Source organism: Hyperolius riggenbachi, chromosome 5 (genome assembly GCF_040937935.1).
Source record: "Hyperolius riggenbachi isolate aHypRig1 chromosome 5, aHypRig1.pri, whole genome shotgun sequence".
In the NCBI taxonomy this organism is placed as follows: domain Eukaryota; kingdom Metazoa; phylum Chordata; class Amphibia; order Anura; family Hyperoliidae; genus Hyperolius; species Hyperolius riggenbachi.
Genome location: NC_090650.1, coordinates 249,619,681 through 249,644,142, shown reverse-complemented (window position 1 = coordinate 249,644,142; position 24,462 = coordinate 249,619,681). Strand labels below are relative to the sequence as shown.

General features: G+C 42.2%; 1 protein-coding gene across 4 annotated transcripts in view; it reads left to right on the top strand.

Annotated features, from left to right (window-relative positions):
* Nucleotides 1–24,462, top strand: part of PIGN (phosphatidylinositol glycan anchor biosynthesis class N) — a 385,079-nt gene that overhangs the window by 151,577 nt on the left and 209,040 nt on the right. For all 4 annotated transcript variants that reach the window (XM_068236754.1, XM_068236755.1, XM_068236753.1 and 1 more), the window contains exons 11-12: nt 246–338; nt 2,382–2,437. In XM_068236754.1, the coding sequence (XP_068092855.1) occupies nt 246–338; nt 2,382–2,437 (149 nt within the window). The remainder of the gene's footprint in view (nt 1–245; nt 339–2,381; nt 2,438–24,462) is intronic.

The following is a 24,462-nucleotide window of genomic DNA, read 5'->3' as shown; positions in this document are numbered from 1 at the left end:
TTTTGCACTAGCGAAAAAGCTATTAAGAAAAAGAAAGTGAATTTACGAATGTACGGTAACTGTTTATTGTTGATCTAAGATGTGCCTTCAGATGAAAGGCTGATTCATGCATTTGATGTTATACATCTCATCTCTCTTCCTCGTTTGGCTCTGCTGGAAAATCGTGCTGGTTGTTTTACTGTCTTAGCAGTGTGATTAATGAAGTGAACTCAGCTCACATTGTTCTCCTGTGTTATTGCTCCTAGGGTGTTTTGCCTGTGGAGTATCTTAATAGCAGCAGTCTTTTTAAAGCAGAGTGTATGCTTACCAACGCACTTCAGATTCTGGAGCAGTATAAGGTAAGCAATTCTTTTCTTTTCTTTTTTCCCCCTTATTATTATTATACTGGAGTCACTGATCACTCTAATATTGTTACACAGTTATTCACACTAAATCAAAATAGAAATGAAATGATCACTTTCACACTCTTGCATCTATGGACTTTAGAGGTCATTATCGCAAATCTGTTTGACATGCGGTGAAAGCAAGGAAACTGTTACTGTTTATTTCCTTCATTACTTTGCTCACATTGCAGCCCGACTACATGCAGTAGTGTTAAAGGGGAACTCTACAAAGTGCCCTTCCCAGAATTTCAGGGTGTTTGGAGATAAAATAAGTCATTTTGGGGTTCAAAATAATGAGTGCTTTGTTCTTCAGGAATCTTTTGTATTAGTCCCAAAATATCTCAGTACTCTTAGACTATCCTGAAAGCAAATGCTTTGTGCTGACCAGAATGTTTATGCTGAATTGCAATCAGAAGTACCGTATATTAAAAATAAAAGCAATTTAATTGCTATACACTGTTAAAGGGAACTCAAACTGAGAGGGATATGGGCGTTACCTTTTAATCAACACCAGTTGCTTGGCAGTCCTGCTGATTTCTTTGGCTGCAGTAGTGGCTGAATCACACACCTGAAACATGCATGCAGCTAATCCAGTCTGACTTCAGTCAGAGCACATGATCTCTATGCTTGTTGAGGGGCTGTGGCTAAAAGTATTGGAGACCCAGGATCAGCAGGAGAATCAGGCAAATGGTATTATTTTAAAAGGAAAACTCCATATCCTTCTCAGTTTAGTTTCCCTTTAATGAAACAAAATAACCCCAAAACGTAACATGATTTCAGAGTAGGATTTCATTCCCTGCATAAAAATGGCATTAGGTGAGCCTGAAGTGACATGTGACATGATGAGATAAACATATTCACATATGATACTAGCCCTACTAAGAAACTATGTGAAGTCCCTTTTTTCCAGTACAGGAAGAGTTAAAAAACTGGAATTGATATCTATGTAAAAGATCTTATCTGAGCTAGTCGATTGGTTCCGTTCTCTACAGAGCTTAAACAGCCACGAAACAGTGAGAGTCAGCTTGACATAAGGTTTTACTGCAGGAAAGTTCATAAAGTCATTAGTTCTGCTTGTTTTACAGCTTAAGAGACAGTGTAGATTTTAAAATGCAACTGTGACAGTCTGATGCAATGCTATAAATAAAAACAGAAACACTCTATATGACTTTTAACGTCTAAAACTGACCAACACATCTTCATCTTTCTATGTCCTTGAAAGAAGCAAAGTGCATTTGATGCAGGAATCAGGGTTTTTTGTTTTTGTTAAAAAGTAAATACTACACACAATGTAATTGTGATATAATAAAGTAAAAATCACTCGCAAGTACAGGTTGATACAATGCGTTAAAGGGGAACTCCAGTGAAAATAATGTAATAAAAAAGTTGCTTCATTTTTACAATAATTATATATAAATGATTTTGTCATTGTAAAATCATAGCCCCCGATGATCCGTCTGTGTAAAGGAAAAGATTTCTCATGGATGTGCTTCTCGGCTATATATATACAGTATATATACACTATATACAGTGAGATATATATATATATATATATATATATATATATATATATTCAAATCCCAACCAGGGCACTATCTGCATGGGGTTTGTATGTTCTCTCCGTGTCTGTGTGGGGTTCCTACAAGCACTCCAGTTTCCTCCCACACCCCAAAAACATATATATAGCTTAATTGGCTTCCACCTAAATTGGCCCTAGACTAAGACAATGTACTGTGTACAGCTCTGTGGAAGATGTCGCCGCTATATAAAATACTAAAATATATATAGCAACTGCCTTGGTCTACAAATGCGAGGGATGGGATTTAGGGTGTGGTTTGCTTTGGACAGAGGAGTTTAAAGTGCCATAATTTCTGTGCTTGTAGACTCCATAGACATAAAGCCATCCATGACCTGAAGCATTTAAACAGGAGGTGTTCCAGATATACTGTGGAGGATATTATGCTTATTTTTATGTAGTAATCTGACAACATTTTGCAGGTCAAGATGGCACAGAAAAAAGAAACTACCCTGTCATTCTTGTTTTCACCATTCAGGTAAGTATTTCACTTCTTACATTTACTGTAGAAATGGTTCTGTCGATATGTAAACTATATCTGAATATCTGTGGATGCTCTCATTTATCCATGGTGAGATATAAGAAAAATAAGGTAGTTCAATTGGATGTATTCTTTTCTGTTCTTGAAAATTTTCCTTCACTAATCCAAGCATCTTCTTTTATTCAAATGAAGCTATGCCAAGATATTTATAAATGTAGATAATGTATTTACTTCAGCAATCAAAGGTGTAACTTGAGTCAGTATGCCAGTCTAAGATAGCTCTTGTCTCCTACCATTAAACTGGGTAGCTAAGGAACACTGGAAAGTTGATACACACTATTTGACACACTAGACGACTAAGGAGACACTATAGGGGAGCTGGAAAGTTGTGTGCATTTTAGTGGCAGCAGGAAATTGTGACACCATGCTGCAGGAATTGAAACTTTGTCAAACTCACTGTCATATGTTCCCATGCTCACTCTTTATCTTTTTGGCTGGGTGTGGACTTTTGGCCCCCAGCATGTAGGATGAGACCAAATGGTCACTCCCCAACCATAGTTGGACATCCGTATTGTAAGACATTTTTGAGGGTTGTCTGATGACTTTGAGCTGGAAATACAAGAAGACTTTCTAAAGGCCAGTAATTAGAAAGAACCCACTAGTGGTGATGAGTCCAATGGGGCTTCAATAGCCAATACAGAACGTAAGAGTATGTTTAGAGTTTACAGGAATCTGAACAATAAGTACCTCAGGAGGAAGAGGAATGTGAGGAATCCTTGGAGGGTTATATCAGAGAAAAGATAATTCCTCCTGGCTTATGAGAAAACACTATCCCAGTGTAACGATTGTGGAATTATTTCCGTGGTCAGCGCACAGGATGCACGCTGACACTGCAGAAATCCTCCACAAGCGTATAATCTGAGAGAACCCAGCTGCGGTGCAATGCACCTGTAGAGGGGAATTCCTGCCGGAAGATGGAGCTGTGGAGAACAGAGGAACAACCCCTCTGTACTGCCACAGATGCCAGATAGGAATTGTACGAGGGGAAGCAATGCAGGGCAAGATAGCCCATAAAGAGGGAGAGCACGGACACAGAATGTATGTGTGTCCACCAATCTAGTCGCCACCCAGCGACGGTGAACACACAACAGTGAAGACCAAGTGGGAAAGCAATCGCAAGAGATGGCGATTGCCAACAGCGACACAAGACTGAATAAGCACAGGGATAGAATGTATGTATGTCCACCAATCTAGTCGCCACCCAGCGACGGCGAACACACAACAGCGGAAAACAAGTGAGAACGCAATCGCAAGAGATGACGATTGCCAACAGCGACACAAGACTGAATAAGCACAGAGATAGAATGTCCGTGTGTCCACCAATCTAGTCGCCACCCAGCGACAATGAACACACCACCACGGAAACGAAGTGGGAACGCAATTGCAAGAGATGACGATTGCCAACAGCGACACAAGACTGAATAAGCACAGAGATAGAATGTCCGTGTGTCCACCAATCTAGTCGCCACCCAGCGACGATGAACACACTACCACGGAAACGAAGTGGGAGCGCAATCGCAAGAGTGGCGATTGGCAATAGAGAGACAAGACCGAATTAAGACAAAGCAGAAGTGTAGCAAGAAAGACACAGCAATAAACAATGATCAGACGATTAAGGAAAATAACAAATGCTAGCTAAACGCGAACACCGCACTCATTCGCAACAGCGAACGCGATATAGACATGATCATCGCGCGCTAGGCGCCCAGTGATAAGCGTGCCACCCTAACTAACCAACACAACACATACACGAAATAGAGAACGCAAGCGCTTGCTAAACGGTTACCTCACCGAGCCTACAGCAAGCGTTCGTAGCAGACAAGACAGAGAGAAGGAGCAGCCAGCAGCAACCGCAGCTCTGGCCTACACTCCCAGACAGAGCACAGAAGGAACCACCGCTGCTACCGCTAGAGCGGATGCGATCCAGAAGGACAAACAGATGGGGCTACCAGTAGCAACCGCTGCTCTGGTTAACACCCCTAAGGCAGAATACAGAATGAACCACCGCCACTACCGTTAGGGTGAGTGCGATCCAAACAGACAGAATGATTTCCTGTCGACCACCGCTGGCGACAAGACAATCGCAGGACAGAACGATTCACAATCGCCAACCGCTGGCGACCGTGCAATCCCACAGACAAAACAGATAATACAACCTGACTGCACTAGAAGGGATGCCTAGTGCAGTCCCAAGGAATTACTCTAAGATAATCTTAGCAAACAATGGCAGGGGCTGACACTCCAGGTGTTAGCAGGAACAAACCATCATGACCAGCAAGGGATTCTGGGAGAACAAGGTATTTATACTGCAAGCCTTCAAAGGAGGCAGGTAGGCAATTTGCATGACAAGTGTATGCAAATTCCTCAGCCGAGCAACTCTGAAACTTGCAAAGAAAAGACAGGTCTCTTTTCCAGAGACCTGCAGCCCTCAGACTTAAGGAATGGTCAAACAGCTGTCTGCCTGTGCAGACAGCTGAGCGGATCATTACACCCAGACCCTCATCTATGGGTTTCTCCCAATCCTAGAAGAATTTTGAATGATATCCCATATACAGTGGTGGGGTATATGTTACTCCTGTGAAGTCTAGGAAGAGCAATCTGAATCGGTGGTGAGTGGTGCTGGATAGGTCGTGGACAGTGCGGTGCTACTCTCAGATTGCCATTAGCCAGTAGTATGCTATATTTGTATAGATAGGTAAGGAGGGGAACAGGGAGAGGGAAAAGGGATAGGCGGGAATTGGAGCAGGGAGAGAGATAAGGGAATCTGGGAGAAAGAGTGCATTAAGCAGAGAATGATTGTTATTGCAAAAAAATAGTCGCAAAAGAGACGTTACAATTAGAGGACCTAAGCCAGGAAATTGAGAATAGCAGGGGGATCTTGGATGCTGAAGGGGGTGAACCCCATTTTGATAGATTCAACGATCAGGTGAGGATGGAGATGGAGAAAAATAATGGTTACTTTAAGATGACTAAACAAAATAAATTACATTAGGACAAACGGGACTGGTTTAGTAAGAGGAGATTTCCAATGAATGCTAAATTTAATTGTAGGTACCGTTGACGTAGTTGGTTTCCATTACTTCCCCCTGGAGATAACTCTGGTACAGATGGTGATACAGAAGTAAAAGGAAGCAGAAGGTTGGCACTACAGGTTAATACCACTCAATGCAGATCATGCAGTAGACATGTGAGGGCCTTTTCAAGTATGCCCCCTCCTTGTTTCCAGGTCACCCACTGATGCGTGGTCAAGCTGACAATGATGCAAACAAGTAAATGAAGAAAGATGGAAGCTGGCACTGCTGCAGGTGGTCAATTTAATGTCGTAACATTAAATGCCAGGCATCAGTGCCCAGCACCCACCACCACCTATGCCTCTTCTCACAGGGTATGTGCTTCATCAATTGTAACTTGCATGTTTGTTACACCACTGCACGATTGTACCTATAATGTTACGACATTAAATTGACCACCTGCAGCAGTGCCAGCTTCCATCTTTCTTCATTTACAGATGGTGATACCTCTGATGGGGAAGAGCCATATGGTGGATCAGTTTCTAATTTTAGAAACACCCTCTACCACCTAGGTGTATGTTGAAGGGCGAGCAGAGGAGATAGTAGAAGAGGCCTTCCAGGAAGTGACTGGGAAAGGGAGGAGAGATAGGAGAGGAATCAGGAGAAGAGTACAGAGTAGCGGAGCGGTCAATTTTGGATGGATTGAGGGATAAGAAACCCTAGGTTGTGGAGCTGGTCCAAAGTCTAACTCTGTCATCAATCTATCTGACTTTGTCTTGACGGGTGACCACCTTTCTCTCTTGGAGAGGGGGTTGTCCTTCTCCCTGGTTGGGGGCTCTAATGAATTCACAATTTATAATGATGTGTCATTATACTTGAGGAGAGCATTGCTTAGAGTTGAGTTTGAGTTGAGTCCGGTGGGGAGCAGTTGATTTAGTGGAGCCAGACACTGATTGGTTGTCTGTGGTTGATTTTCTTTGACACATTGATGATACATGCCGATGCTAGATGGGGATAAATATCTGAGTACTTTCCTTGATTTGTTTGAAAAGAAAACTCAGAGTTTTAATTGGGATGCCCCTGAAGGGTAGGGATTCCTGACTCCCAGTGAGCGGTGGGCACTTGGTAACATGAGAGAGCAGACAGTTCTTATAGTAAATCCAAGCGATAAAGGCAGGAATATTGTTTTGCTGAACAGAAAAATGTGCACAAATTAGAATTTCAGACAATTGGACGATTGCTTCATATACTGTACTGTGGGATTGAACGAGATCCATTTCCTCAGGTTGCCAATGAAGTAAACATAAGGTTGCTCCTTGGAGTGAGGCATGGCATCCGGAATCCTAATGAATATGGGTTTATAATGGTGGAGGAGTATATTAAACCAACCTTCTACATTCTCCCAAAAATTCATAAAGGGGTTGTGACTCCTACAGGGAGACCTATTGTGTCTGCAGTAGCAGGGCCTTGTGAAGCAATTAGAAAATATATTGACCATAAATTACCGCTCCTTGTGAGAAAACTCCCCTCGTACGGCCAAGATTCCATGGAGGTCCTTAACAAGTTCAACAAATCTGTTGTGAAGGAGGATTGGTTGCTATGCCTCTATTGAGTAGATGGCCTGTATAACTCTATACCACATCAGGTTGGGCATTATAGTTAACAATCTTTGAAGCCTTTCCTCTACATGAAGCCCATAATTCTTTTTTTTGGTCGACTTAAAGGATACATGAGGCGTAGTGAAGTATTGCAGCATTCCATATGCGATCTAGCACAGCGATGTACAGGGGACAGTGCTGTCACTCAGCTGTCCCCAGAAGTGTCACGCAATCTAGTCATCTAATCCCTCTCATAGGCTGATGCCTATGAGATGTGATTGACATGGTGGAATCTGGGGGGGGGGGGGGGGATGGGAGGGAGAAAATAAAAAAAATAGGTTATAAATAAAAACCTATTTACATTAATAAAAACAAACAAACATTGCAGCAGCAATCAGATCCCACCAATAGAAAGCTCGCTTTGTGGGAAGAAAAGAAAGTAAGATTCATTTGACTGCTAAGTTGGATGGCCGAGCAACTAACTGTTAAAGCTGCAGAGTGCTGAACTTTAAAAAATGGCCTAATCAGGGGGGGGGGGGGGGCGCTTCAATGATGGAGCGCTCCCTGGCTATTTGTGAGTAGCTAAGATGAAAATTAACAATAAAAGGGTAGCGCTCAGGACACAGTCTGTGCAATAAAGTTCTTCACAATACTCCAAACGAGGACAACATATGTCAACAGGGCACTTGTTGCCCGCCCCCCAACATAGAGAGACTCGGATGGTGCGGCCGAGATGGGCCCGACTGCGCTTTAGGGGTATTGGCCACCCCTCAGCCTCCAAGGCAATCTCCACGCTCCAGCAGGCTCGGCTCTCCGTGTTGTCAGAGGGTAAAACTTTTCTGTGGCCTCAAAGAAAAAAATGAACGCTACACATAGCGCAAGTGTGTTTTGAGGGAGGATTCCTGCGTTTAATAAAAACACTTTGTGTTAAAAACAACATAAAATACAAAAAGGTTTGGCGCACGGCTACGTCAAGCGGGAGGAGCAGGCAGCATCTATGGATGTTTATCCAGCTACCGTGTCGCATCCCCAGCTATTTCTCCAAGACGTGCCGCCGCTAGTGTAAAGTTCCACGCCAGACAGTCGTCACTGGACGCAGCGACTGTCTGGCGTGGAATCCTCCCTCAAAACACACTTACGCTATGTGTAGCGTTCATTTTTTTCTTTGAGGCCACAGAAAAGTTTTACTCTCTGACAAAACGGAGAGCCGAGCCTGCTGGAGCATGGAGATTGCCTTGGAGGCTGAGGGGTGGCCAATACCCCTAAAGCGCAGTCGGGCCCATCTCGGCCGCACCATCCGGTGAGTCTCTCTATGTTGGGGGGCGGGCAACAAGTGCCCTGTTGACATCTGTTGTTCTCGTTTGGAGTATTGTGAAGAACTTTATTGCACAGACTGTGTCCTGAGCGCTACCCTTTTATTGTTCATTTTCTAATACTTTTAGCCATAGACCCTGAACAAGCATGCAGATTCAGAGCTCCTGTGGAAGCTATTGATTAGTGAATCCGGTCGGGGGTGGCATGTGTGTGCGGTAACAGTGCCCTGCGTATATTTACTAATACCTTATCTACAAATCTGGTCCCATGGATATGGGCCTGGATGCAAGTATAATTGTATTTTATATGGTTTTTAACCTTAATGTGCAATAAATGTTCATAGTCTACACTTAGAGTAGACTCTCTTTTTTTGTTTTAACATCTGTTAATGTGACGGATTTCATGTATTTGATGAGTCTGATCATCTGATGATGAACTAGATGTGGAGGTCGATAGTGAGGAGGCCTGCTGTCGAACTATAATACACAATAAGACCTTGTAAATTGGGTCTTCGGAGCTGGTAAGCATATTCGCTTATTTTGGTCTGCTGGTGGAAGACAACAACCTCTGCTAAAGTTAAATTAGATATTATTTGAAGGGTTTTTATCTGAAAACTACTTTAGCTACGAAACTAATTTTAACCTTTATTTTAGTTTTGTTATTGCACAGATATATTTTTTGTTTTACGTGTACAAATCACATAATTCTTACTGAAGTCTGACTGGATTAGTTGCATGCTTGTTTCAGGTGGGTGATTCAAATACTTCTGCAGCCAAAGAGATCAGCAGGACGTCAGGCAACTAGTATTGTTTAAAAGGAAATACACATGGCATATCCTCACAGTTCAGGTGCCCTTTAAGCACCACAAATGCACAAGGGAAAACGGTCAATGACTCAAGTTCATGGATGCGAGCCCTATGGAAATGTACAGTTCCAAGTTTAATATAGTAACAAGTTTTTATAATCATTACCACACATTGATAGGACGATATATAATAGAGATTTGTATTTATTTTTACAAAGCAATGGGTGCTTTATATTCCTTCCTAGTATCAAAATCCTTCTTTGTTTATCTTCATGCGTATCATGTATGATTTAAGCTGAGATTGTCAGTTCGGGTTTAATTTACTAAACATTGTTACCCTTTTTCAGAAACAAAGCAGGTAGACGAATTAATTTATCTGCCATTTTATTCCAGCCAGATAATGTGATTTTTCACAATATCCTGCATGCCACAGCTGCTCCTAACATTAGGAAGACCAAATAGCTGGTGACCGTGTTCCACCATAGTTCTTTTAAATGACTTTAAATTGTTTAGACCTTGAAAGTAATCCTTCAGCTTGCAGGCAGCAAGTTCAATTTTAAGAGTGCATGCCTCACTGAGTCTATTACTTTTAAGCTGTTGCTTGGCTACATTGTGCATCATTTGCTAAGATAAGTTATAACCAAGACTTCCCCGGAGTTCATTCCACAAGCTGGAAAACTTGCTTCTGTCACTCTTCTGTAAAGAAACTTTTCTGAAAGCCAGGGAATAAATGGACAGTTTATTTGCGTATCGGCTCTCCTTCCCACCCCACATATTTAATGGTGTATAACTGCCATAGATAATTAAGCCTAATTATATTTTATCCCAAAATAGTATTCTTGAGACCTGCTGCTAATGGAGTGGATTTATTTAGCACACACAGGGATTGATGCACAAACCAGCAGTAATATTGCTGTGCGCAGACAGCAATTTTACCATTACTACCACCAGCAGTGTACTGCGATTTACACTTTTAGTGCATACCGCGGTACTCTAGTACCACGAGCATTGCTAAGGTTACACGTGTTACTAACAGGTATTTCCATAGCAATGGTCGTGTTACTCGAGTACCGCATGTCGCTCTAATAGCTTAACTCATGGTTCACTGCTGGCGGTAGTAAAGGTAATATTGCAGTGTGATGTCTGTGCACAGCAATATTACCGCTGCTTTGTGCATTAATCCCATGGAGACAATAGGATGCAACACCTTTCCTTTCTAGCTCTCTACTAACTTTCTCCTGTGCAGCTTAAGGCTCCCTGCAAATCCGTTTTCCGATTCCGATTTTCAATTTCCGATTTTCCCTGAATACATTCAACAGAAAAACGGATCAAAAAATGCAGCATGTAGTAAAGATTAAAAAATCGGAATCGGATTTAAACAACGATTAAAAAGCGGAATCGGAATCGCATGCAGTGTGCAGGGGGCCTAAGAGTGTGTCCCCTCCCCACTCCAGTGTAAGGTATACTGTGTGGTTCATCCTGGGGTAGATTAATGGAAAAGAGGGCAGGTTAAGCCTTCTTTATGATGGCATATTTTAACACAAACAAATGAGATTGATGCAAAGGACAACAGATCAGATGAATATCTGATCTGTTGATCCTAATTATTGGAAACAGTAGTAGTTACAGTCAGAGAAAACATAAAACTTTTGGAATAGTAGGATCTGATGAAAGTAAGCTCATGTAAACATATTAAAATACCTTGTAAACTATACTGTTCCCTTTCTTTGACTGGAATCAAAGCTATATACTTACTTAAAGAGAGGGAAGCCTTCAAAGGGGTTCCACGCTGTCCTCCAATGCTGCTGGAAACACTCCTGCACATTGCAACTGTGCGATGAGCCGCTTATGCAGGCGCACTGCTTAAATAGGAGTGCGGTTGCCAGAGTGAAATCTGACAAGCTCTTGGGAATCCAGAGACTTCGCTCTCCTTGGGTATGGAGTTAACTTTTGGACCTAAGTTCGCTTCGGGTACGCTTTACATTTTAAAAAACTTTTTTACCCATTGCACGCTCCTGTGCGCGAACCAGCACGCCCATGCCACCCCTCACCCCCGGAGATCAGTGCATGGGAACATAGTTCCTATTCATTGATCTAAGTCCCCAGCTGAAAAACCGATGGCTTCTTATCAGAGGCTGCGGTCTTTCTGAGCAAAAAAAAAAAAACAAGTTTCCCATCCTCCATATGCTTTCTGGAAGTGAGCACTTCGCTTCCAGGGCTAAAAAAAAAAAAAAAAGAATTTCACTATGGCCATATTGTGGCCAAATAGTAAAACGACATCTACATACACTGTTTAATAAAATAAACCCACATTATTACATTTAAAATTAACTGTTTACCACCCACACCAAAAATTAACCAAATACATTTTTTTATGAAAAAAAAAATTACAATAAAAAAAAACATAAATAGTTACTTAAGGGTCTGAACTTTTTTAATATGCATGTGAAGAGGGTATATTACGAACATTTTTTAAATTATAGGCTCGTAAATAGTGATGGACGCAAAACTGAAAAAATGCACCTATATTTCCAAATAAAATATTGGCGCCATACATTGTGATAGGGACATAATTTAAATAGTGCAATAACCGGAACAAATGGGCAAATAAAATACATAGGTTATAATTATGGTAGCATGTATTATTTTAAAGCTGCAATGGCCGAAAACTGAGAAATAATTATTTTTTTCCATTTTTTTCTTAATATTCCTGTAAAAATGCATTTAGAGAAAATAATTCTTACCAAAATGTACCACCTGAAGAAAGCATAATTGGTGGCTGAAAAAACAAGCTATAGATCAATTCATTGTGATAATTAGCGATAAAGTTATTGGTGAATGAATGGGAGATGAAAATTGCTCTGATGCATAACGTGAAAAATACCCGCGGGCTGAAATGGTTAAACCTTGTTCTTCAGTCATTCTTCCTATTCTTTTAGGATCACTGGTGGTCATTCATAGTTGGTCATGTATAGTTGATGTCAGCCGGTGCATGAAGAGACTAGCCAACAGTTCTTTCTTTCATGTTTTGTGTTGAATTTATAATTTTTGTTGGAATAAACTGCACACTTTCTTAGTCACACTTCCCATATGTTTTTCCAGCCTGATAAAATGACAACAAAAATGGCAACAAAGAACTACCTCAGTTATGGTCTTGATAATAGTAGTGCTGCCTAGAAAAGCCACATTGCGTCATTCTTATAACAGCTAGGAAAATACAAACATCTGAAAAGGCCTCACCACTAACTGGCCATTATGTTACTTCTTAAATGTTTTTTCCAGAATATTTTATCTGATCATACTCTAATTTGGTGGTGACTCAACCACTTTTCAATGCTATTTCTAAATTATGTATACAGATCTATCTATTAGACATAGCAAAACAAAAGACGTTGTAAATAAAAACTGATTTTTTTAGCTTAAAAAAGTAAAAAAATAAATGAATACAAAAAGTATATTGCTTAGGGTACAGGGGTAACTTAACATTGTTTTGAACTTCATTAGCGTAACAAATATTATGAACTGAGTCAAGACCAGTAAGCCCTGCACTGTGTTCTTTTCATTATGAAAGTCCATCTCCACTCTAGTTTGTAGTTTGTAGCTGCAAGTTTTGTAAGGTGCATTGTTTTCAGTTAGGTTATTTGGGGAGCAGGCATTGTTAAAGGACAACTTTTAAAGTTAAATAAAATTCTAAATGCCACATATATTTCCAGTAATTACTAGCAAATAGCAATACAAAGACTTTTTTTTCATCTTTTCATATCTTATGAGAAGAAAATATGACATTTGCAGAGAACAGTTCTCACTGTGGGCATTACTATGGAGGACTGTGTCCAGCACATCCAGCATACAGAAACAATCTTCACTGGCTCTAATACTGTGACTGGAATCTGTTCAGAATGATCTAAAACAGAAATATAGCTTCAAATGTGTGTAAATAATTATCAGCTGCAGTTCTGTCTGTGAGCCTGATCCTCTCTCTCTCTCTCTCTCTCTCTCTCTCTCTCTCTCTCTCTCTCTCTCTCTCTCTCTGTGTGTTAAGGAAACCGTGAAACCGTTACAGCCAGCTTAGAGTTCAACTGTTGCACCTCACGTTATGCGACCTTTAGGTGGCATATAGTGAAGCATACAGTCAATGAAAAGCCTCTGTTAATGCATGCATTATACAGTAACACACTGCCTCAAGTGCGCTCAAATACTATAGTGTGTTGATCCCACCGCATATACTGTGAACATTACATAGACTTACTATTGCAGTGCGACTTTCTGCATTAAGATGCCTCCATAATTGATTTGTGTAAAGAAAAAAAGCCTCCATGAAGTCGCACTGCAATGTCCCACTGTGAACCTATCCTTAATCTAATAAAAATCAGTGGAAAATGAAAGCCCTCTCTTTCAATGTTTGGCAGTGGTATGCAATCAACTATGTCTTTACCTTTCTAATGCATCAAGAGCAGCACACTTTCTCACTGTAGAACAGCAGTCTTTTTCCATGGCAGTTGTTAACACACACTTGAATACTCCAGATCAACAAACTATCAAATCTTTCTTTTGTGGGGTTGTCATACTTGTTGATGTCCAATTGATCAAGCACATTTGATAAGCAGCATCTTGCTGCTACTTACCCTCTTAATTGTTACTGTAAATCCCCGTACACATGCTTGATTAAAGTCGGCTGAGATGGCCGATAACGATTGCCTCAGACCATAATTCGGTGTGTGTACAGTGGCGGCCCGACCACCGCCCTTCAAGCAATCCGCCAGGCAGATCAACTTGCCTGAGTGACGGCTGATCCTATTGTGCACTCTGTTCCCCTGCCAGCACCATGACGTTACGCAACCCTGCTCTGTCGGCTCTGTCTCCTTCCCCCCAATTGGAAACAGAACACGTTGTCAACTATACAGCTGATTTCGCCTCTGTACAGTGCTGGCCCAGTGATGTAGTTCAAGGAATCGGGGGATCGGGTCCCGATCCCTGATGGGCGACATCTGTCACAGGTGTATACCGCACCTTTATGGTGTAATTAATCTTTCACATCCTTCACACACTGTTTTTGCATCTTGATTTAGTATTCAGTTAAATGACACAGAGTCCCACATGCAATCTATTTTTTCTCCTGAGTTTTCTCCTACTAGATAATTTTTCATCTTCTATTTAAAATAATTTTTCAGCACTTTCCAACTAAAAAAGTACCAAAAAGTTGAAAAGGTACTATCAAAATTATTTTGAGTAATTTCTTGCTTGCAGGTAGTTAATTGCCGATGTTGAAAATATCACCTAGGAGAAAAAGTTAATTGCATATGGGCCAGAGGCCCTTATTCAATTCTCTTTTTCTCCTGAGTTTTCTCCCAGGAGATAATTTTCCATCTTTTGTTTAAAATACGTTTTCAGCACTCTGCAATTGAAAAAGTACTAAAAGAGTAGGTGAACAAGTACTGTTAAAAGTACTGTCATTCTGAGGCATATAATTGATAAGGTGTAAAACTGTCACCCAGGAGAAAACTTAGTAGAAAAAGTGAATAGTTGGAAATGAGTTGAATAGGGGCTTGAGTGTAATATGTCATGTGTTGTCATTTTAAATCATATTTACCTAGTTTTAAGACCTGCTAGGGACATGTTTTTTTTTTCTATACAATGTGATGTTTAGCACTTAAAAGGTAAAAGCAGTTACCGTATATACTCGCATATAAGCCGACCCCCCAACTTTTACCTAAAAAACAGGGAAAAATGATTGACCCCCATATAAGCCGGGGGTAGGAAATGCTGGATTGGTGCAGGCCGCGTGATCCCCCCAGTGTGTCCCAGTATAGCTAGTATAGTGCCCAGTATGGGTAGGTAGTGCCTCAGTATAGCTAGTATAGTGCCCAGTATGGGTAGGTAGTGCCCCAGTATAGCTAGTAAAGTGCCCAGTATAGCTAGTATAGTGCCCAGTATAGCTAGTATAGTGCCCAGTCTGGGTAGGTAGTGCCCCAGTATAGCTAGTATAGTGCCCTACTATTGGTAGGTAGTGCCCCAGTAGAGCTAGTAAAGTGCACAGTATAGCTAGTATAGTGCCCAGTATAGCTAGTAAAGTGCCCAGTATAGCCAGTAAAGTGCCCAGTATAGCTAGTGTAGTGACCCAGTATTGGTAGGTAGTGCCCCAGTAGAGCTAGTAAAGTACACAGTATAGCTAGTATAGTGCCCAGTATAGCTAGTAAAGTGCCCAGTATAGCCAGTAAAGTGCCCAGTATAGCCAGTATAGTGCCCAGTATAGCCAGTATAGTGCCCAGTATAGCTAGTATAGTGCCCAGTATAGCTAGTATAGTGCCCAGTATAGCTAGTATAGTGCCCAGTATAGCAAGTATAGTGCCCAGTATAGCAAGTATAGTGCCCAGTATAGAAAGTATAGTGCCCAGTTTAGCCAGTAAAGTGCCCAGTATAGCCAGTAAAGTGCCCAGTATAGCCAGTATAGTGCCCAGTATAGCAGCCCAGTATATAGCCAGTATAGTGCCCAGTATTGCGATCCCCTCCCCTCCCCCCCTGCGGCCGCCGCCGCTGCTGCTGCTATTACCTGTTCAGCCGGCGGCCGCTTCCTCTAGTCCGGGTGCCCCTCTCGCTCTGCTCTCCATCATGCGTATCAGTGTATCACAGCAGCGCGCCCGGCGCTGCTGCTGTGACGAGGCAGGAGAGAGCGGTTCCCCTGGTAACGGCGATACACATCGCCGTTACCAGGGGAGCCACTCTCTCCTGCCTCCTCACAGCAGCAGCGCCGGGCGCGCTGCTGTGATACACTGATACGCATGATGGAGAGCAGAGCGAGGGGGGCACCCGGATTAGAGGAAGCGGCCGCCGGCTGAACAGGTAATAGCAGCGGTGGCCGCGGAGGGAGTGGGCGGGGGGGCGGCGGACCACCACCCACGACTCGCATACAAGCCGACCCCCCCCCAACTTTTGGCCCCCTTTTTGGGGGTCAAAAATTCGGCTTGTATGCGAGTATATACGGTATACTCAACTTCAGCCTCCTGTATGTTAATTGGCATGTTAGGAGAACTTACAGTGAGAACTCAATATTCAGTAATTCTTGCAATAACAATATCGGGACTTAGTAGCAAGATGAGCTTTGGGTTACACTGTTGGAAGCTCCCTTTGATCATGAGAGGATGCAGTTTGGAATAGACAATACTGGCTTCTCATTACTAACATTAGAAAAGCGTTACATAGCAGAGTTATGGCTATATCAGTTGAACACCAACAAAGCACCCTCTGCTTTCCAGGCCCCGATTAATATGAAGATCAGCTAAGCTACAGTAAGAGACTGGCTTTTACAGGCAGGGATGGGGGGGATGGTAAACATTCCGTGGAAGTTTTTGTAATTCCCTCAGTCTCTCAAATCACAACACTCTAAAACACCCATGTGCATGTTGGATTAGTTTGGCTCTATAAAATTAAGAAGCCATAGGCACATTTCGCATACTGTCTGGCCTCCAGAAACATAAAGAGATGATTTGGATATTCAGCAGTGGTGCATCTTGCTGACATAAAGCTGGATAATTGCAAATACCTTCTGTTTCAAGAAGGCATAGTAATAATGACTGCTTGTGGTTGGACTAGGTAATTTACGGTAATTACTCAAAAATCCAATCCTGACCATCTCATCACCTGCTCGTCAAATAATCAGGACTATGCTTACCGTACTTGTGTCTCTTGTATCTAGCAATATGTGTATTACTACAATGTGATTCCTAGCACCTTCCATTTGCTCTCCACAGTAGTGAGCTGCTTTTTCATTGTTTAGCATCATTACCCGTTTTTGTCATTAGCTTAGGAAGAATGTCCAGGGACCTATCTGTAACAAAAGAGCTATGTAGGACATTGAGACATTTGTTTTATTTGCTGCTTTTAGCTGTTTGCAGTCTTTGGTTTTGAAAAGTGCTGTATAAACAGAATTGCCTAGACACTGATTGCCTGTTCTCCTTACCAGTGACAGATAGGAATCACAAGCTGCTCAGGCAGACCTGCCTCTGGAGATGGCTTTGCTATCACTGGTTCATCAGGAACGCATTGAAATAACATGGTGCTGGTTTCATAGATATGCTGTAGTTGCTTATATTACATAATTTTAATTGAACTATAATTAGTAGTCTAACAAAGATTAAATGGTGGTTTTTCCTTTTTTGTATTTTGGTTATTTTTATAATATTTTTTTTAATCAAATGCTACTGCCGTATATGATAAAGGGCCTCAATGCAATTACTTGATTCATTTTAACCTTGGTCTCTTTTTGGGGGACATCATAGGATGCACAATACAATGCAGATTTAAGTGTAAACATCTTAAAACTTATGTTAAAAATTTGGGGTATGTTCCTAAAAGTGTGTAGGACCTTTTCCCCATAGTAGAAAAGGTGGTCACTGTTGGGATTCCAAGGTCACCTGTATGACAACGTGAGACCAGGAGCCAAATGGAGCAATATTGTGGATGTTAGATTGTAGTATAAGAGTATTTATACTCACAAAGGTGGGGTGCAGTCCTTGCAACCACCGTATATCGTCAATGGGGAATTAGCCGTCCCTGCTCGGTATTTCAGATCCTACTGGTTCTGGATGGTCACATTCCTGCTTGATCCTTCTTGGTTGTAGATAACACCACACCCAGAAGGTCAACACTTCCAAAGGAGATGTAATATGTAGTACTGGGGGTGGAGGCACCAAAAAATAGGTAATGCAATGAAACAAAAAGTAATGAGGAGGGAGGTGTCTTTACCACTCCAGATATAAGAACCCAAAGCACAGGGTAAATGTAGAAAGATTCAGTTATTTATTCAGCACAATTAAAAGGACAACGCGTTTCACGGGTCTCTGCCCAATTCTTCAGGTCTCTGGGATGGCGTGCGTGATATGCAGCTTACAACAGCACTGTTGTTTTTAACCTCCTAAGGACCGCGTCACGCTGATGGGCGTGAACACGGTGGCTCCCCCAGGACTGCCTAACGCAGATCGGCGTAAAGTCCTGTGGGCGATCGCTGCTGGGAGACTGTCTTTTAATACGGTACAGCGCTGCGATCTAAGACCGTGCTGTACTGGGAAGACTGGGAGACAAGAGAGCTGAAGCTTATAACAGCTGATCACCGCTATTGGCTGGCTGGGGGAGGGTGTTTGAAAAAAATTATTAAATAAGGAAATGTATTTAGAAAATAGTACAGTAAATATTTATTAAAAAAAAAAACATCTTGGCAGGGATCACACCCCACCAACAGAAAGCTCTGTTGATGGGCAGAAAATGGGGGTGGGGGAGATGAATTACTTGTGTGCTGAGTTGTGCGGCCCTGCAGCGAAGCCTTTAAGCTGCAGTGGTTTATTTACTGAAAAATGGCCTGGTCTTTAGGGGGGTTTAAAACTGACGGCCTTAAGTAGTTAATAGATGTGTCTAGGCACATATTTTATGCTTCGCTGTTAAATCTAAGCTAGCACTGGTCATCACCAGCGCACCCTGCAAGGGATGATGGGCCGTAACCCCTAGGGGGAGGTGGACTACTTTGCTGCCTGGTGCTAGCCAGGTCATGACCCCCAGGACTAATGCACCAGTGACTGAAGAACAAGAGGGTACCTGATGGAATAGGAGGGGTCTCGAGCAGAGCAGATTGTCGAGCAATCAGACCAGGACAGGCTAGACCGAACTGGCTGGGCAGGAAGGCCTAACCTATTGGGATCCTTGGAAGGGTACTGACAGGAGGAGTTCCCAGGAGGGGAACGTACAGGCGGTATAATCCCGGGAAGGGAGCTGATTGAAAGTCTCCTAGGAGGTCAGTGGACAGACAGGGATAATCCCGGGTAAGGAGCTGACAACAACAGATCCCAGGAGGGTACTGACTGACAGTGTAAGTTACAGAGATACTGAAAGTCAGGGTAACCTCTAGGAAAGGAAGCTGACAGACTAGGAACCCAAGAGGGGAACAGTTAGGCTGAGGGAAACCCTAGGATGCTGGGGGTGACTGGAGAGTTCCCAGAGGGAAACTGGCAGGCAGGGAGAAACCTCGGGAGTGCAGCGGACAGCGAAGTGGTAGGTAGTGTCAGGCTGTGGAACTGGCTGGAAAGGGAGACAGACGGTCCAGGGAACAGGAACCAGGGATAGGCACAGGAAGGCAAGCTGGGAACACAGGCAGAGTGGCAGGGAGAACTGACAGGCAGGTATCCAGGTTAGGTAAATGCAGGGTCAGACTGATAGGCTGGCAGCAATTGGGAATGCCAACAGGGAATGCTAGAGAGGAATACCTGGTCGAGTAGGGGAAGCCAAAAGGAACACGACTTGGAAGAGAAGGGGGAACGGCGGTGGAAGCCGCGGCTGTGACCAGGGATGCAACAGCATTTAAACAGTGAGAGTGCAAGGTTTAAATATCCTGCCTCTCAATCAAGCAAGGTGCATTACCGCCCTCGGACACCGGGATAAAAAAGGAAGAGAAGCGCCTGACCCGGGTCTCTCAGCCATCTTGGAAGGAGCAAGGAACTGCGTGGGACTCGGTGGCTGGAGGGTAACAAGCAATACAGGAGACAGCGCAGGTTGCAAAGGAAGGTGAGTAACAAGCTATCGTTACAAAACCCTTGAAGCGTTAAAAGGAAAGGTTGCTATTTTTGTCCTTTTCTCCTCCCCCTTACCCAGTTTTCATAGTAGGGAGAGATGGCCTACGAGCACTGAAGTTGGCCTGCGAGCACTAACTATTCACTCCTTAGTTCCATGCTGCACACCAGCATCTTAGTTATATAGCACTTATGAGAATTATACCCCTATATACAAGTAACAGGCAGTCGAATGATGATATACCCTATGGGTTATTGCACATGAATATGCACCATATATCTACCATTGTTTGCTTACTAATTTGCTTGTTTTGTCATTTTTCTTGACTCTTTTTTTTTTTTTTACTCGTATTTGCAGAGATTCGTTGCTGCTACACAGTTTATTGCACTGTATGGTCCTGATTAATATTGCACCTTATGCAGGACCTGGGTTCTGACAACATGGCAATACAAAAATTAAAATCCCTATTACTTTTCTTGTTGATAAATGATCATTCCCCAGTTTACCTGACTCTTGGTACACAAAAAGAAAGTTGCAGGGCATGCCCAGTTGTCATTTTTTGCTTCTCTACTTCCCCTCAGACTTAACTAATGCAGCCTGATTGGTTGAAGCCTCTTACACTCCTGTTTTCCCCTCCCACACCTCTGTTCCTCTCTGATTGGCCAATATTTCTCATGCTGAGACAATGCACTTTTTAGGAGGAGGGCGGGCAAATCAGGACAAAGCAGGCAGAGGATTGTAAGGGAGGAAATTACATCAGGGTCGGCTTCAAAATAGCCACAGTTAAATTGGGAAATGCTAAGAAGGATTTTTTTTTCTTTCTTTTTTTTTTAAAGAAAAATCACTAAAATCAACTATGTTATGTAAGTAGAGCAAGTATTTATCTACTTATAAATGTTTTTTTTTTTTTTTTGCTGAGATAGTATGGCCGACAGCTCCTCTTTAAGAAAACTGGGTTGTACTGTAGCTGGGAACATTAACAGGTGAGGGTGTGTTTTGCCTCACGGGAAGGGTTTTTTAACTCTCTAACTTCGCTCACCACTGTAGTGGGTAAAATGAATTTCAGCAAAACATGAGGAAAAATTCAATAATATTTATTGAGCTACAATCCTGTTATAATAGTTATCTAGGCTTGCAAAATCATAGTTTAAGGGTTAGTAATTATTAGTAAGCATGCATAAACATTTCTTTACCAAGTGTAGCAATATCACCCAAGGAAGAGGGGACTCCGTCAATCCTCCGTAGGGGAAAACACCTGGCGCCACAATCCATCACGTCTGTTGGTCTCAGCAAAGTCCCGGAGTCCAGGCGTTTTCCCAACCCCATTATACTCCCTAAACCATAACACACACAATCGCATATTCGGTCGCTGTCATAGGCGCGTGATCACAGTACAAATCTATGAGATCCGCTTTTGCGCAATACAACACAGCCGATTGTGGACACCTCGTGCTCACTGAATGGGAAAACAATGGTTTACTTAGTACGCATGCGTATCTCATGCTCCATTATCCCACGACTGCCCGCTCAAACTGGCTGTAGCAGGATTCAGGAATGCATAAACAATCTTCACTGAACCCAAATAGCATCCAGGACATCTGGAATTGAACTCAGATAATACCCAGGTACTGAACTCCAGTATCCAGAAGCAAAGACATATGAGAGTGAACACTAAACATACATACATACTGTACGACATTCATGTCACTTGTGTATCTCAGGTTGTTGCCACAAACACTGTGGCCACTATTATAAAGATGACCTTAAAGTGGATCCGAGGTGAACTTTTACTCATTGCATAATTGTGTTCCTTTCCTATTGTTTATAGGGCATTGAACCCAAATAGCATCCAGGACATCTGGAATTGAACTCAGATAATACCCAGGTACTGAACTCCAGTATCCAGAAGCAAAGACATATGAGAGTGAACACTAAACATACATACATACTGTACGACATTCATGTCACTTGTGTATCTCAGGTTGTTGCCACAAACACTGTGGCCACTATTATAAAGATGACCTTAAAGTGGATCCGAGGTGAACTTTTACTCATTGCATAATTGTGTTCCTTTCCTATTGTTTATAGGGCATTCCTTAAGCCAAATACTTTTTTGTTTTTGTTTAAATACTCTAATTCCCTATAAACTAAATAAACCACGCCCACAGGTTTTCAGAGAGCCTTGGCAGTAGCAAGAGCTCATGGGAGCTCAGTCTGGGCAAGAGGAGGAGGAGGTGTTGCTAGCCATTGATTTCAGAGGCAGAGGGAAGGAGGGGGAATTAGGTTTTTTTCACAGGCTGAGTGCTCAAGATACAGATAAGCCTGCCTCTGTGTAATGTTTACAAACAACATGGCTGCTGTTATTGTATCACAGGAACAAATAATCATTTTCTATGAAAGCTGTTTGCAGCTAGATTTGCTGTGTAAACGATCTAAACTTTAGATAAGATATATAGACAGGTTACTTGTTATAGTTAGTTTTTCATCTCGGATCCGCTTTAACAATAAATGACTAACTTGCCTGAAAAGCTTAACACTGCCTCCAGTTTATTAGAATGTGGATGTGTAACAGATCCTATTACAGAAGTTATCTCTCAGTCTCTTTCCTCATGTTATCAATGGTGGCTTCAACAATTAAGTCTGACAGTTCAATGAAAAAGCTCTAATGCCATCAGCAATAATTGTTCTAGGTGAACACACTTTGGAGGAGTTGATATTAAACTACTGTCAGACAAACAGATGAACTATGGATCTGAAGATAATCTTCATGTATACAAGCATGACATGTCACTGTTGTACATTGTAATTCATTATATGGTTCTGGTCCATTAAACCCTTGAAACCTAACACGAATGGACAGATTCCAGCACAGCAATCTTCGTAGAAGGCACAATGAATGTTAAATAATCGTGGTGTGTTACCATGAGCTCAAGTGCTTTGTGGTGCAGTTCTTCATTATAATTTATGTGGTGTCATTCTATGTGAACATTGCTTATTTTTAGGTTTGCTGATTTTTCACCCTGTTGAAACGCATGGCGCTACAGCTTGTGTAATTATTTAAAATATACATGCTGGCAAAAACTTAATAGAAGCGTCTAAGCGTGAAAGTGTTACTACAGCATAAAAAAATCATTAGCGTTCAAATGCTTTTTTGATTGACTCCCTGATTTGGAACAGAATGGCTGCAAAGGGGGAGAAAATGAGCTTTATGACAGCGTATTTAGGGAGCCAGAAATTCAAATAATACATTGATTTTACTAAAAATTAAATACGATCTTTTGTTTTAGTATTTATATCCCCAGTTCCCTACTTTCTACACCAATGATTAAATAGCTGATACTTTCTTTCTGTATAGTACATGTATTTGATTTAACACGTGTGCTTAGGCGTTATAGGGAAGTTCCTGGAACACTTTTCTTATTTTAATTATCCACGTCTGAGAAATGCGCACAGACACTATGCATTCTGTATATTTACAACTGCTGATAGCAACACTTTCTCCAGATATATATGTCTGCAGAATTCTGAAAGTGTATGTAATTAGGTCATCAGTAGACCTGGAGCTTATATTCCAAAGCATAGATGGCTTTCTGTAGAATTTAATTTATAAGGTCTGTTTAGATTCTCTTTCAGGAGTGACTTTAGCCTGCCGTGGTTGGGGATTAACACATTTAGGGCAGCCATTTGTAGGAGGTGCAAATGTGTCCATGACATATATGAAGAGTTATAATAGTCTATAGCTGCTATCTCAGTGTCAGTGAAAGATGATAAGGGAAAAATGGGAAGGGCTGAGCAGTTGGGTGACTGAGAATGTTTGACTGTTTAACCTCTATGTGAAGTGTAGCCCATCATAACTGATTATGGAAGCCTAAACCATCTTAGATAGAGACAGCCATGATTCTGTGAAAAGATCATGAATGTAGGTAAGAGATTGTTGCAGATAGAGTAGACGTTTCAAAGGGCACCAGATATAGGTTATTCAGATTCTAGCTGTTAGCAGGTGAATAGAGTTTAGTGAAATGTCACAAGCTGCAAACGAGAAGGATGATAAGGATGAGCTCTGCAAGTTATAGAGTTTTTTATAGAGATGGCATGGGTAGAAAAGAGTGCAGTTTTAGGCAGGGCCAGTGCTGCCATAGAGGCAAAGCGGGCAATTGCCCTAGGGCCCCGACCTCTGCTTGGGCTCCCCTGGTGGTCTGCCCCCTGTTCCCGTGTCGCCGCATGTACAGCCCAGCTGCAGTGGCAGGGCTGGCAGCTAGGAGGTCAGGATGGGTTGCAGCTAGGAGGAGGGGGTTAGTCTGTACATAATAAATGCAGAGTAGATCATAATTATACTTTAACCTGGTCCTGTTACGATACACAGCTCCTTTACTTTATCTTCAGTTGCATGTGCTGTGCAGCCAGCCAATCACCATGTGGCTTCACTTGTTTGGCTGGCTGCACAGCACATGCAACTGCTTAGGAAGTAGAGGAGACGTGTATCGTAACAGGATCAGGTAAAGTATAACTACCCTCCGCTTTGCATTTATTATGTTACGAAGACTGTCCACAGACTGCACACGTACTGGTAGCTGCTTCTCAGCAGCTGCTAAACGCTGAAAAACTACTGTGCAAGCCTGTGAGGCTAGTGTCTGATGTCAAGCAGAGCAACCGCACCTCCTCCCATAGCTGCCAAAAGTC